The sequence below is a fragment of the Manacus candei genome, unplaced genomic scaffold (genome assembly GCF_025592945.1).
Source record: "Manacus candei isolate 608988 ecotype Guabito, Panama unplaced genomic scaffold, ASM2559294v1 h1tg000023l, whole genome shotgun sequence".
NCBI classification, from domain to species: Eukaryota; Metazoa; Chordata; class Aves; order Passeriformes; family Pipridae; genus Manacus; species Manacus candei.
The window spans coordinates 16,778,289-16,792,694 of record NW_026138071.1 but is presented as its reverse complement, the minus strand read 5'-3'; the positions used below and the strand labels follow the sequence as shown (position 1 = coordinate 16,792,694).

General features: G+C 36.6%; 1 protein-coding gene across 7 annotated transcripts in view; it reads right to left on the bottom strand.

Annotated features, from left to right (window-relative positions):
- Window positions 1-14,406, bottom strand: part of NBEAL1 (neurobeachin like 1) — an 85,590-nt gene that overhangs the window by 36,713 nt on the left and 34,471 nt on the right. For 5 of the 7 annotated variants that reach the window (XR_007904574.1, XM_051787698.1, XM_051787699.1 and 2 more), the window contains 15 exons: window positions 14,009-14,095; window positions 12,481-12,564; window positions 10,873-10,971; window positions 10,188-10,768; window positions 9,434-9,566; window positions 8,731-8,850; window positions 7,210-7,513; window positions 6,216-6,301; window positions 5,702-5,791; window positions 3,448-3,616; window positions 2,352-2,485; window positions 1,813-1,972; window positions 1,614-1,716; window positions 732-888; window positions 86-244 (listed from right to left, as the gene is read on the bottom strand). Coding sequence is in view for 6 of the 7 variants with exons in the window: in XM_051787698.1 (XP_051643658.1) it covers window positions 86-244; window positions 732-888; window positions 1,614-1,716; window positions 1,813-1,972; window positions 2,352-2,485; window positions 3,448-3,616; window positions 5,702-5,791; window positions 6,216-6,301; window positions 7,210-7,513; window positions 8,731-8,850; window positions 9,434-9,566; window positions 10,188-10,768; window positions 10,873-10,971; window positions 12,481-12,564; window positions 14,009-14,095 (2,466 nt within the window). In the remaining variant the exon portion in view is untranslated. The other 2 variants (XM_051787702.1, XM_051787701.1) reach the window with 2 other exon arrangements.

The window sequence follows — 14,406 nt, the reverse complement described above, 5'->3', positions numbered from 1 at the left end:
ATATCCATTTCTGCAGTCAGACCATTGAAAAATACAAATTTATGTTCAACTGATTAATTTAAGAACGTATCATTCAATTCATTACCTTGAACACAAGCTCTCTAAGCCTGTCAGAGTATCTTTGATGCAATAACAGAGCATAAAGAATATCAGCATTCCCTGGTTCAAAAAGCAATAAAAAAAGCTGGTCTGGAGTTGGACTGGAATGAAGTAGGCTGAAGAGAACATCCAAAATTCCACAGAGCTACAAAATGAAGACAACTAAATTAATCCACAATTCATTCAGACTTCATGCTCTGTCTTAGGAAAATTTTCTTGGCTTTTAAGTTTAACCTTTTGCTGGTTAATAAAATGGAAATTTTGTTGCTCAATATTACTGCATTTGTACAATTTTTAATACATTTTATCTCTATATAGAACACCTTATCAAACAAAAAGTAGAGCTATAAAGCAAGTTCAAGAGCTGTTGATGTCTACAAAATAGAAACTACATTACAACTGATCAGGTAAAGTTCAATTCATTTGGTTTTGTAAACTAGATAACTTTTCTAATGGTATATCCTACCTCAGCTATATCTAAACAGAACCATACATCGATTAACACTTCTCTTGTGGTCTTTATCTTCTTTGTTCCCCATTTTTTTAAACACACAAGACAAGATTTCTAAATACCAAGAAGTAAAACCAAAACGTGTACAGTTTAAACTCTTAATTTATGCCATGTTGGATACCTGCTCCTCATCAGTGGTGGCAGCTATGTATCCTACAATGCTCTGTATTTCTTCATGTGTTCCACCTTTGCTCAGGAAATATTTGATCAGTCCATACAGGGATGTCCGTATCGTTCTCAGGTCATCGGGAGCCAAATCACTGTCTTTACAACCACTCCTGTGCACCAACAGACCGGAAAGACAATCTCAGGAAGTTCTTCATGACTCATTTATAGCAATTTTAATGAGCTAGTTTTGTAATTTTTCATCTACCCCAGCATCATGCACGAGTTTTCAAATTTTACTGAAGTCAAGCAACTGAATAAGCAGATCAGACTTAGCAAGCCCATAAAAGCCCTGAAATGTAGACTTGTACTGATTTGTACATAGGTCAGGATTTCAGGTTCCCCCCTTTTCCCCCTCTAAAGGAAAAAGCAGAGTCTCTAGCCAATCTTCCTCAAGGACATAACTATACTCATAAGCAGAAATATGTCATCAATACTGAAAGCTAAAATTTAAAATTCCTAAAGAAGTCCTACTTCAAATTCTACAAGTATATAAAAGAACTTAAAATGAGAAACACCCTTCCCTTCTATAATGGCAACAACCTACGAATTAATTTGCATTGTTGAAAACAAGTTCTACAGTTTTGTAATTTTAATGACTCTTACAAGTGCTTTTAGTATCACTGACATAAATTTTATATAATCTTAACACAAAAATTCAAGTCAAGGAAAAGTAGGAAGTCAAATGGGGAAAAAATTTAATGTAATTTTGTAAATTAAATCAACTACTAAAAGCCAACTTTCAGTTTTATTTATTAATTCTTACTAGGATGATGGGGAAAAAAATAACAGCCACATACAATAAATGAGGAGGAGTCAGAACTAGTAAACCACATACCCATAATAAATCCTGAGTGTGTCTAGAAGAAACTGCACACCATACTTCTTTCTGAAGAGTCTTCTACTGTCTTTGATGATTGTAGAAAGATATTGTATATGTCCTACAATATAAAGTTTTCTTTTAGAACCTAGATAAAGATTTGTGTCAAGTGAAGAATACTGTGCCTTCGCACAATTGCCCAAGTCCAAGAGCTCACCAATTCTGAAGGGGAAGTCACCACTGTTCCATATACTGAAGTCAAAAAGTAAGTGTTGATACATCTGTTGCAAAAGCTGCATGTTCTTTTCTACTGAGACTTGTTCTATCAACAACTGTACAGCCATCAGTACATTCACATCCATTAAGATGCTTGGCACCTTGCAAAATAACAACAGGTGTTAGCACTTAAAATATTGAATGTCCTAATAAGATTTTGTTAAAAAAAAAAAATAAAGTTTTCTTCTACAGCAACATCTGCTTCCATTAAAACAATACAAGAAACAAAATTAGTCCAGTTTGAATAACCATAAAATGCAGTACCTATATCAAAAAAAGCAGAAGATGCTAAAAAGACAAAACACTGGATTTCACTTTGCAGATCAAGACCAACTTCTCACACCTTTTTTGTTTCAGAAACACAAGAAAGAAGACCATTTGCTAAGGAACCTCTGAAGACCTTCATATCCTGGCTATGTTTCAAAGCAACCAGGACTTCATCCATGACATTCATTACTAAAGGATGTTTCAAGTTCTCACCTTCTGTAACAAGGCACCTAGGGTGGCAACTCCATGGGAGTGAATGAGATTTTCTTGATTAACATGATGTCTCTGAATAAAGTGTTTTATCATCAAGATGAAAGTTGCAACTATGTTCTTCTCCAGACGTGCTTCTGCAAAACAGAACAATGGTAGCAGAAGTCTTATGGTTTATCATTGGATCACTGCATAAAAGTAGAGAGGAAACAGTAAAATCAAGTGTTTGTATTCCTCACTATTTCCTGAACTTCTCAACTCCTTTCATTTCATGCCTCTCCAGAACAAACTGATCCCAGTACTCATTTCAGCTGCTTCACCCATGGCTGCAGGTTGCAACTTCTTTGTTACAATCTTTTACACATGCTGAAGTTATTTTCCCCCTGTAGTTGCAAACTGACACTTTCTAGCCATGGTATGCAAAAAAATTAGAGAGAAAAAGATCTATTTTTTTTACTTCACCATATCATATTTGAAACAGCAACAACAACCAAAAAAAAGCTATTTTCCCTTGCAAGGTCTGATATCGCCCTGGTTTCTGTTAAGGCCAAAGTTAAGTTTCAATATTAGCAAAGTTAAAAAAAAATCTATTCTTAAGGCTTCCTTTCAATTTCTTTTAATTTTAATACTAAAATTGGACTGTGTCAAATGGAAGAGATAGGAGCCTGAACATTTTACTAAGAAAAAAAATTTAGCTAAAGGCTAAATAGTACTGTTCTGATGCTGCTGTGTGACCCAGCACTTAAGCTGTAGGAAAGCTTTTTCTATTGATATTAGTAGGTTTTACATCACACATAATTTCTCAAAATAATCAGAACAGAAATTAAAAAACTGCATACTTTTCATGATTTACTATTACACTGCTGTAAAAGAAAAAGAACGCTATTAACTATAGCTATACTTGAAATATATTATTTTTACATAGTGCTGAATTCCTGGTATTCAGTATCCATGTCAGATATCTTGGAACAGAAAGAGCCTTTTTAGTTTCATATAGATCTGGAAAATCCAGCACATAATAAACAGCCTTCTGTCATTCACAAAAAGACTTTTAAAATCAAAATTTAAAAATTATTCCAGTTCAACTGCACTTTCCTACCTGATGCCTTTGTGGATGAGAACACCACCCAGTCTCCCTCTACGGGAGTTACTAGTTCTGGAGGTAAAGTTTCCCCCTCAGATTTCTCAGGCATCTGTCCACCCAGAAAGCCGATCTGCTCCAGCAATGGAAACAGTACATTTATTCCACCAATACAGTTGATCATATCCTAAATCAAGAGAAAAGGGAGAAAACACATCACCATAAATGAAATCTCCTAAACTACATAGCAAATATTTACTCCAAATACAGGAAACCTAACATAATCACAAATCAATCCAAATGTCTCACAGGTTAACAACAGAGTTGCCCAGGTTTTAGCCATCACAATTACATATGAGCCTTCCTGTCAGTTCTTGTTTTGAAAGTGTATTTTTACATTTCCTTCCTCCTCTCCCCATATAAACATGGGAAACTGAAGGATACAAATCTCAGAAAGAATCTTCTGCTAAATATATTTGAAAAACAGAAAAAAAATATTTTCTGATTTCTAAGTTACTTGCAGTAAGCAGTAAGAAAAGCCTGTAAGATTATACACATCTGCTTTAATCATATTCCCGCAAGATTTCAACTTCAAGCAGTTAAAAAATAATAAAATTTAATTTTGTTTTTTTAAAATAACTTTACACATATGTCAATTCTAAGTCTCTCCTTAAAATTCAAGTCTCCTAAGACCCCTTTTTCCCCCTCCTCCTCACAAGCAGGGATGGCACAAGACTGTGCCTGGAGGTGTTTAAGCAAAGAGTGGACATGGCACTTCGTGCCATGATCTAGTTGACGTGGTGGTGTTTGGTCATAGGTTGGAGTTGATCTCAGATGTTTTTTCCAACCTAATTGATTCTGTGATTCGGACAATGCTTCTTGTGGTAAGGTGTAACACATCCAAATCACAGGATTTCTAGAAGTGATTCACCACCACTTCAAATCAATTCAAAATGCAGGTCTCAGCAAGTTAGTCAGAGACGCCTACTCATTTAGTCCCAGCTTAGTCCAATGAAAACTACTGCAGAGTAAAATTTTAACAGCCAAAAAAACTCCAACATCCTCTATGCCAGTTTAGTAACATGGGAGGGATATCACTCTCCTTTCCCAGTCAGAAATGCTGGAGACAAGTAGAAAAAATCACCCCTTTCCTCCTCATTGTTGTCTGCTTTTTCAGTTGTAACTCTACTCCATGTGTCTTTATTATGCCCTTTCTCCAATCCATATTTATTAAGGTGAGGTTAAACAAACTGAAAAGTGAAATTAAGATGATGTTTTTAAATCTGCAAAATTCATCTCATGGATGAAGATTTCTGTGTTTGTTGTGCAAAACAAAAGGCACCACAGACCTGCGAATTTTGGAAAAAGAAATCAAAGTTGGAAAACAGAAATCTGCCTGAACCACAGGACAGCAGTAGCTGTAACTTCTTCTAGGCTGTACCTATCTCCTCATGAGCTCCTGTGGTTTTTCCTCTCTAGTCCACCTCAAGATGGTGCAAAACCCCATCATGTTTGTTAATGAATGATTCCACTAAGACTTGTTCTCACAATACGCTTTTCCATAAAGCTAGAGATATAAACACTTTTCATCCCTCCTTTCTCCCACTACTAGGTAAAGAGGACAAATTGCAGTATTTTCAAACTACTCATATCATAGCAAAATTAACTACCAAGTGTCTGAATTTTCTTAACATTAGTGTCCATAAGTGATTGTGGAGACATGCACTGTGCATATGCATAGGGTTGTTCTAAGAATATTTCCTTATTACTTAGTTTTCTAGTACAATTGATTGTTCAATGTCAAAAAAAACCAGCTCATATTTATTTGTTTGTAAATTATTCCTCAAGATAAAAAAATGTAGTATTCTACTGACAAGCCACAAGTGTTAACTTAACCCTACTAATCTTAATCTCATTCAGAGTTTAAGATTAAAGAAAAAAAAAATCACAAAATTCCCTAGAGATGACAAAATGCTTTCAGTACACTACATGCATTGAACATGATTATGAAGACTACTCAGCTATCACAAAACATCTTCATACACTGTGACAGTAAAAACAGTGGCCCTTATAAGTTCTCAATAAATGCAATGTAAATGCAATACTACTCCAGCTACAGCATTACCTCGTTAATTCTCATTATAAAAACATGCTGTATCTGCTAAATATAATTTGCATTATGCTAATAATTTCCAGCATTCCAAAAGTTAGGTGAATGCACACAACCACTGGCTTGTTTACATCAGGTTCTGCTTCTTCAGAATGCATTTACCTTGATGTCCCAGTTCACTACTTTGTTTCCAGTTAGTCTTCCATGTAAAAGGTTTGCAGACAGATCAAGACAAATTGGGCTTCTGCAGGCCTGTTAAACAAACAAAGCAGCTATGGTATCTTATGGGAAACAAGTTACAGATCCTTGAACACATGACATTTCAGAGTGATGGCTAATGTGCTTCAGGAAGTTAGTGCCAATGTGCTGATATTAAAGTATTTAAACAGTGTGAAATCCTTAGAACATCATATATGTCATCTGAGACTTGACATTCAATGCTGTACAAGATAATTCTGTCCTTTTGCCAAACATGGACAAAACCTACTATGTCTGCAGAAGATTACAGTTTAAGAAAGCTCTCACAGCTCCTTATCTTGCCATAATAACCACAGTGTAAAGATGACACACTCATCTGTTCTATGAAACAGCAATAGCAAAACAAAGACCCTCTAGAACATATTCCAGAAGTAATCCACACTGTGAAATCAAAGAGAAGTTATGTACTGTTTTATACCTTTGGTGTATAATGAAGCAGCACCTTACTGGGGAGATCTGCTACTTCAGCCTCTTGAGACTTCCATGGAGTTAAACAGTTTGGACCTATAACAAATTATATATACACAATTATATATTTATAATACATATATTCAAGAGTCCACTGGATATTAATGTTGCTCTTTACAAATTTTATACTGCTACAATTTGTTGCAACAACAAATAGGACAGTCTGAACCATATCTACTTGAGACATGCTTTGAAGGAGTCTCTATGACTTAAATAATTTATTTCATGGGGTCTGCTTAAAAAGAATTACATTCTTCATGAAAAGCTAAACCACACAACGAAAAACAGGGGGGTTTATACATTCAAACAGCTCTAATGTTTATTTTTACAATTACCTATCTCGTATTTGTCACTAATCTCTGTCATCAAGCCCAGATGCCAAAAAATGAGTAACCCTCAAGATCATTTTGTTTATCAATACAAAATATTTCCTTGATACGATACAAATGTTTTAATGCTAATCTCTAACAACCTCAAGTCATTATGGAACTTAATACCTTAACACTTTGAACTGTATGACACAACTTTCAGTGCATTTTTTTTTTAAATGACCACTTAATAATTAATTCTTACGGAAAAATCTTCAAGCATAAATCACTTTAAAGTGGCCTATCATAGCAAGAGCAATACTTTATAAAGGAGTCTCAACTGTAAATTTACATGTAGGCAAACAGCAGCAAAAATTTAGAACTTACAAGTGAAAATACTACCTAACATTCTGATTTTGGCAGGTCTGTACATATGATAAATAGATGAGCTTATGCAAACATAACATTTTTAAATCAAGCTTCATACAATACTTACCATTAAATTTTAAGTTTATTTTTTATAAGGCTTCTGGACTGTAAATTCTTCGTTATGTGTCTGTATAGAGCAAAGCTCAATGGGGTCTTGTTCATAACTCGTTCCTTTTATTCCACTAAGCCACTACAATAACCACTCACCTGCTAAATATAATGCTTTCACCTGAGAAGGTTGCAGTGCTTCATGAAAGATGATAACAGATCCAAGTTGGCCCTCCAAAGATGTTGGACACCCCCATTCACTGTCCTGAGTCCCTGCTGAGATCATCTTGGTGATGAGCTCTGGTTTTCCAAGCACCCCACCCCAACTTCCTGTAGAGAGAATGCCCCCAAGTGATGTCCGATGGGGCATAACCGGGGAGGAAAAAGGCGGATCTGGGATCTGAGATGGAGGAGGAGTTGTTGTTCTTTGACCAGCTGAACCAATGCAGCAAGAAGTAAAAGACTGGAGAGTCACACATGGAAGAAAGAAAATGAAACACATACTGTAAATCTACACTCTAAATCTGAAGACTATATCTAGCAATACTGAACTAAATAAATTAAACCAAGAGCAACAAGTTCTGGCAAGCACCGAAAAACATTAGGCAAAAAAAAGAAAAAGAGCATCCACCTTTCACAACAGCAGAGAATGCTCTTTCTCCAAGTAAGAGTAATTTGATTACTCCAACTGTTGTGTGACCTCTGGCAGGAGCACAGACAGGAAGGACGGTGCTCCAGATATCCTCATAAACACTCCTTTTCTGGATTATATTCCAAAATACTAGCCCAGTGTATCTGTTACTGTACATTTCTCCTATCAGGTATTCCACTAAAATAGATGCTCTCATGGTAAGCTTAATTGCCTCACTTTTAGTTACCTTGATGTTTACAGCACTTATTCTACAGATAGGCCAAAATCCAGAGTTTTATCTTCCAAGGAAAACTACATTTACTCTCATTTTTAAGATTTATACTGATTTTACTATGACAGCATCCAATTTAACTGTTTGCTCAACATACCTAACAAATATCAAATTAGAACTTGCAAAAGAGGGAAGAATGTTCAGTGTTGTAGCCCAGTTTAAAATAAATTCGTTCCACAAAAAGAATGAACAATGCTTACAAAGGAAACCAAACATGACATACACTCATTCTGAGGGTTAGTGTATTTTTTGGCTAAATGTGTTCACATTCAAAATAGTTGGATTAACTGCACGTAAACTCCTTATCCAGTTACCAAAGCAGGTATAAGACTAGTATATAGTTAAGGAAACATTAGAAAATGCAAGTAAAAAAAGTTACCACTGAAAACAACAGGGAATATTCCTTATTGAGTGCTGTTACCTCAATCCTACTGGCAGAGCTCTGATTTTTTATAACTTAACCATAATGTCAATATGCTCAGGCAATTATTTTGAGGAAAACCTCACAATTTAATCGAGGTCATCTAGTGAGGTTTTTTGGTTTGTTTTTAAACTGAGATGACTAAACCAGCATTACTTACATTAGTTACACTCCAAAAAGATAGTCTGGACAGTGTCCAAAGTTGAACAGAAGCTTATCAGCAATAGGTTAAGACATTAAACTCTTACACAGTTTCCAAATTAAAAATGGCACCTATATTTTCATTAATCTGTGAGAGTTCATCCCAACAGGGGTATGACTCAGAAGGGAACTTACTTCATTCATAGCAGGGAATCGAAGTGGGGCAGAGACCTTCTGCTGTCCATTGACGTAGATATACACAAGGCTCTGACCAAAGGGCCTCTTTCCAGGCACATGAACAATAGTTATGTTGTGCTGGTTAAGCAATATAAAATAATTAAGTCATTATTAAAAACAGTGAAATGACTATATGGAACTATTTAACTTCATCTCTACTGGGCTGGGGAGGAAACCACTTAAGAAAATAAATCCAAAGCATTAACTAGAAGATAGGACCACCTATTGGCTCCTTCCATTTAAAAGTAGCAAACATGTTTACATGTAAGGGAAGAGTGAGTTTTTTGAAGGGAAAAGAGATACAGCTCTTCCATAATAATGTGCATCACACTTAAAGTATGGGAATAGAAAAGGGTAAGGGAGAAACACAGCAGGACAGTTTATATATTCACATAGCACCACAGCCACCTATGCTTGTTATAATTTAATATAAAAAACCCTCTAATGCTGTAACCAGCTTAATAATAAAAAATGCCTAGTAACACAAGCATAAGTTAGCTCCATCAATGACTCATCTACATGAAAATTACCTTCATTATTTGAAATTAAATCTGTTCTTATGCAATGAATACATATTTGTAAAATAACCAAAAAATAGAACTTGGACTTCCTAGCTAACAGTACTGTCCTAAACACAGTGTTTGTCAGTATCAAATCTTACCCAGAGAGAGTCAAAAAAACAATGGTCAGGCAGCATCACTGTTGCATATTCCCTCTTTGTGCAAACTGCAACCACCAATACCCCAGAGCATGTAATAAAGGCTTCAAACCCCATACCACTTCCTGTAAAAAAGCTATGGAAAGAGAACAAAACCAACAATCAAGGACTTGCTTCATCAAAACTACCACCTAACAGTACTTTCATTAAGGAGAGAATCAACTTAAGTCATTTGTTGTTGGTCCAATATTTACTATGTGACTAGCTGTTACTCTTGTTATGAAAAAAAAAAACAAACAAACAAACAGAAGACATTCTGTTTACTGCTGAATGTTAGTAGCCAGAAAGTTAAATTATATCAAGAACCATTTGTGTCAACAGCCACTATTTAAGCACTATGAAGTTGTCCTTTTCATTGTGCTCTTATACAAAAAATAGAGTTCACTGGGGTGGGGGTTTTGGGGGGTTGGTTTTTGGTTTTTAATGTTGTTTTGTTTAAGCAGTGAACCTTAACACAATTTGGAGTTATAGATATTGAACTGTAGACAATAAAACATTATAACAGAGAAAGTACACATTTATTTCTTTAACATAACCTGGCTCTGGTGACAGATGAAACCGCTCCCTTTCACAGACTAAGCATTATGTATTGCACTCTATGAAGATAAGCAGAAGCGCCACATGTCACAGGGCACCATATGCCATGGGGAACAGATGACCTAGATTTGTGCTGCTGAAGTAATTATAGTAACTATACCTATAGAGCTGCTTCCTCTTGCCACTTTTGCTGGTCGTGCTGGGGTCCACCCGGTCCTGGTCAAGGCAGAGCCACGCGTTGAAAGAAAAGGCAGAGCCCGGCCACCTCTGGATTGCTGGCACAGCGATCCCGGCCATGCTGTGGTGCAAGTTGAAGTACTGCAAGGCACTGGCCATGCCCTGCTTCCGGGCCATTGCCAGGATGGCTCGCATCACTGGAACCACGTAAGGGTGAGCTCCTCTGGGCTCCTCAGTCCTCAGGAGCCGTATCAGTTGAAGCAGTTCTTCTGAGCCCATTGACTGGCTCCCCAAAGAGCCCAGAAGGGCAATCAGGTTCTCTGCACAAGTACAGTGGAGGGCGGAGTGGGAGTTGAGTGTCTCAATGATCCGGATGACCATGTTTGCATTGACACATGTGGCACGACTCTGTCTGTTAATACAGCAGATTCGCCTCAACCAATTTGAGATGAAAATCTGCAGCTCATGTGATTCGAGTTCTGGAAGCCACTGGATAAGCAGTAACAAGGGCTGGACGTTACTAATGCCTAGTATCCCAACAGCCATGTGGTCACCTTCAACAGCCTGAGAAACAGCAGAGAACTCAGATGTGAAATAACAATAAAATAGGGCTAGAAGTAATTTTGAAGGACGTAAACGTTTTTGCTTTCAAAGCAAGGACATCTCACCATATTCATGAGTTCTTCCAGCAATTCCCGTGAGGGTTGACCCAGTGATTTTAGTACCTCATATATGTGTGCATAGCCAATCCTCTCCTTGAAGACTTCCTGAGGATAAAAATCCCAGTCTCACTAACAAATAAAATGGACAAAAATTGCTCGCCTACTGCAGCAGGTTCTAATTTAACAAAATATTAGACACATAATAACTAGAATGCTATAAAAATCTTTTTGATAACATATCCATTGTACTGTCTCTAGAATGCTACAGATGAGAAGGATCTCACTGCAGCACACAGATAAACAAATAAAAGTTCAAAGTAATATTTTAGTAATTACCTATACAAAAATATAATTGCTTCAGTATAATCCAAATGTTAAAACTATCGCAAAGAACTAATAGCTTTGTTTTTTAGTGCAAACTATAGCATGAAATGTTTACATTAAGAATTAGAAGTATTCAAATATTAATCTTTCAGTCAAAGATTCTCCTAGACCAGCTGATTAAAAACCGCCCATCCTAAACACTTTAAAAAATTAGAAAAGTGTTCCAAGGAAGTTCTTCTGAAAACTAATTGATTTTTACATCAAGAGAAAAATATTAAATCAGCCAGTGAAGTTCAAGATGTAGCATCCATTTATATTTATAGTTTAATTAATAAACAGTCAACACATCATATGGAATGGATACTCTTTTCCTGGTTGTATTCCGCACTGAAATTAATTTTATTTTTTTAAAAAGAATAAATCTGTCATCAGAAGTGAGGTGGTTGCTTAGGTAACTATGGAAAGAAAAAAGAAAAATGTATGTTGCAGCAGAAGTACAACTGAAAACTCTATTGACCCTCTGTGAATCCCAGCAGTTCTCATCTCCAACATATAACTCTTTTCAGGCTTTCCAGAGTCAGTGGAGAAATAAGCACCCTGAATAAGGCTCTGGAGGAGCATAACTGACCCTGCTGTTTTTCCCTCAGGCTGTACTGCAACTAGCAATAAAATCAGATGACTCCCACTCTTCCTTTAGACCATACTGTGCAGCCACATCCCTTTCCCCGTGCCAAGACCAGGGAATCATTTAACCAAGGCTAGGATCTAATGAACTCAGCAATCCAGGAATAAATACACTACTTTTCCATGGGCTTAGCTTCCAGTCAGAATCACAAACTAACCACAATCTATCCATTTATCAAACCACAACGGTAACTACCAAGGAAGGGCAGGGGAATGGCAAGACCACCATTTGGACAGCAATACTGTCCTAGGTTAGTTTAAAACCATGATAAAACTACAACACAAACTCCTGCCTGAAAATTCCTGCAAATACCCACTAAGTCTACCCCATGTAGTCATGGGACAAGTAACAATGTACTTCCTTTACAAAGTTCCAACTGCTATTATACTCTGATCTTCCAGTTTTGAAAGAAAGATGACTCAGTGTTCAGCCACTAGACACATATAAAGGGATAAGGAATTCTAATCAGCTATCTGTCACGAATGTGTGACCACAATCTGCTCATCTTCATTAGGAAGATCCATCAAGATACTGTGATAAAAACACTAAGTGGAAAAAAGATCAAGAAGCCTACTGCAAATAGACCTCTGCATATATACTGTTACCTTTGCAGCTGGAGACTTGTGCATTACTGCTGTGAGGGCTTGAATGGTTGATACTGCCAAGGAGTCCAGGTGTCCCTGAAACACCTGAAAGTAGCAGGTACAGAAGTCATAAACAAATGTCCTAAGATGGTTGAGCTCCAAAGTGTGTACTGTGCCCTCCTGCCAGGAGGGAAACCAAGAGTTTGGCAACATGCTTCAAAAATCATCTCCCCACCAGTCAAGATTTCATAACCCCACAGCCTACAAGGAATTACACCACGGTAGACAACTATCCACATACTTCAAGAGGAGAGAAGCATTCACAACACACGCTGCACTTCAAATATTCTAAAGGACAAACAAGTTTTCCTCATGCGCCTAATGGACAACCTCAAGAGGGAGGGAGGAAAACAATCAGGAAATCTCTTGCAGTATGTGTGTGTGTGCTGCTGGACAATCAGGCACCTGCAGTTCACATAAAGTGTCTTCTTTTCCATCCAAGGCCCTACACACCAATGCAGCACACAAACACACAAATTATAAGAGATAAGTCACACAGTCAGAGTTAGGTGGCTACCTCACCCATAGTCTCATTGCACTGATCAACACCTCTCTTTCCAATTTAAGCAATCCTTTGAGGTTTTTTTCTGTAATTCTTGTCTATATTGATATTTCTATGGTGGTTTTAAGAACAAAAATGTTGGAGCACTATTTTGCATCCATCTGTAAGCCTAATTAGCAACACTGTACAAACAAATGTACTGTTTTCATCATCTCTGGAATATTATATGCATCTCAGACATATTTTGAAAATCAAATGTCAAGAATTAGAAGACCACGTTAGATGTGAAGAAACATTTAGATGCGGTTAGAGTGTTGTGCTGTGTCCAAAAAAGCCAAAGCTATCAGTTAAAAATCACAATTTGTAGATTACCATCCCCTGTATTTAGCATTTCTTTACAGTTTTAATCGGAACAAATAATTCTACTATAAAATTAATACAACAATTTGCATTTGAAACTTTCCATAATATTTGGAAAAAGTAAAACAACAGGCTATTCCTACCTCCCTGATTCAGCCTGTCCATTGTTTTGTGAACATCTGTTCTTGATGACAAGCAAAGAATCAGGACACCAAACACAACCATTGAGATTCACAAACAAGGCCCCAGAATCCAAAACACCACAGTGCTGAGACAAAGAAGTAAAAAAGAAGAAAACGAGGGGAAAAAAAAATCACCACCAGGTTGAGAGAATTTATTTGGATTCCATTCATGTACTTCACCTTTTCCTTAAAAGAAGCATAACTGAGGCCCAGTCTATTGTAAATATCTGCAGTTTGAAGTAGATGAATAAAACATAGATTGAATTCAATCTGTTATTCAGAAAAATCATTTTCTGAGAGACAGGAAATACTGACGTGTGCAGCAACACAAGTTCAGCTTGCTGCAGAAGGCTTAAGTAGGATGGTTAAGGTGAAGCACAGGAATCAATTTTCCTGTGATTGTGGCTTGACTTTGATTGAAGCAAAATACAGTTTAGGTAGGTACCTGGTCCTCATTCATTTCTGTCAGTAATTTGTTGGTAAGGTCTTTCTCACTCTTGTCTGCGACTTTATTGTTAGCATTTAAAAACAGCTGTTAGAAACAGAGACAAGAATAATGGAAATAATTGCACATTAAACAGTTACCTGCAGCCAAACCTGTGGAGGCTGCCTTGGGTTTGTATTTCACATCCCAAAAAAAAGAAAAAAGGAAAAAAAAAAAGAAAGTGTTCTCACACTGGTGAGATGCAATCCTCCATTATTATTAGTCTTCTGTTAATTCTTAATACTGAAGATTACACTGTATTTTTTTCTAAAGAGTAATTACTTTTTTACCTCAAAAAAAAAAAAAAAAGGAAATATATAATTGCTGAGACAAGGAAAAAATCTGGAATTTTTATTGGT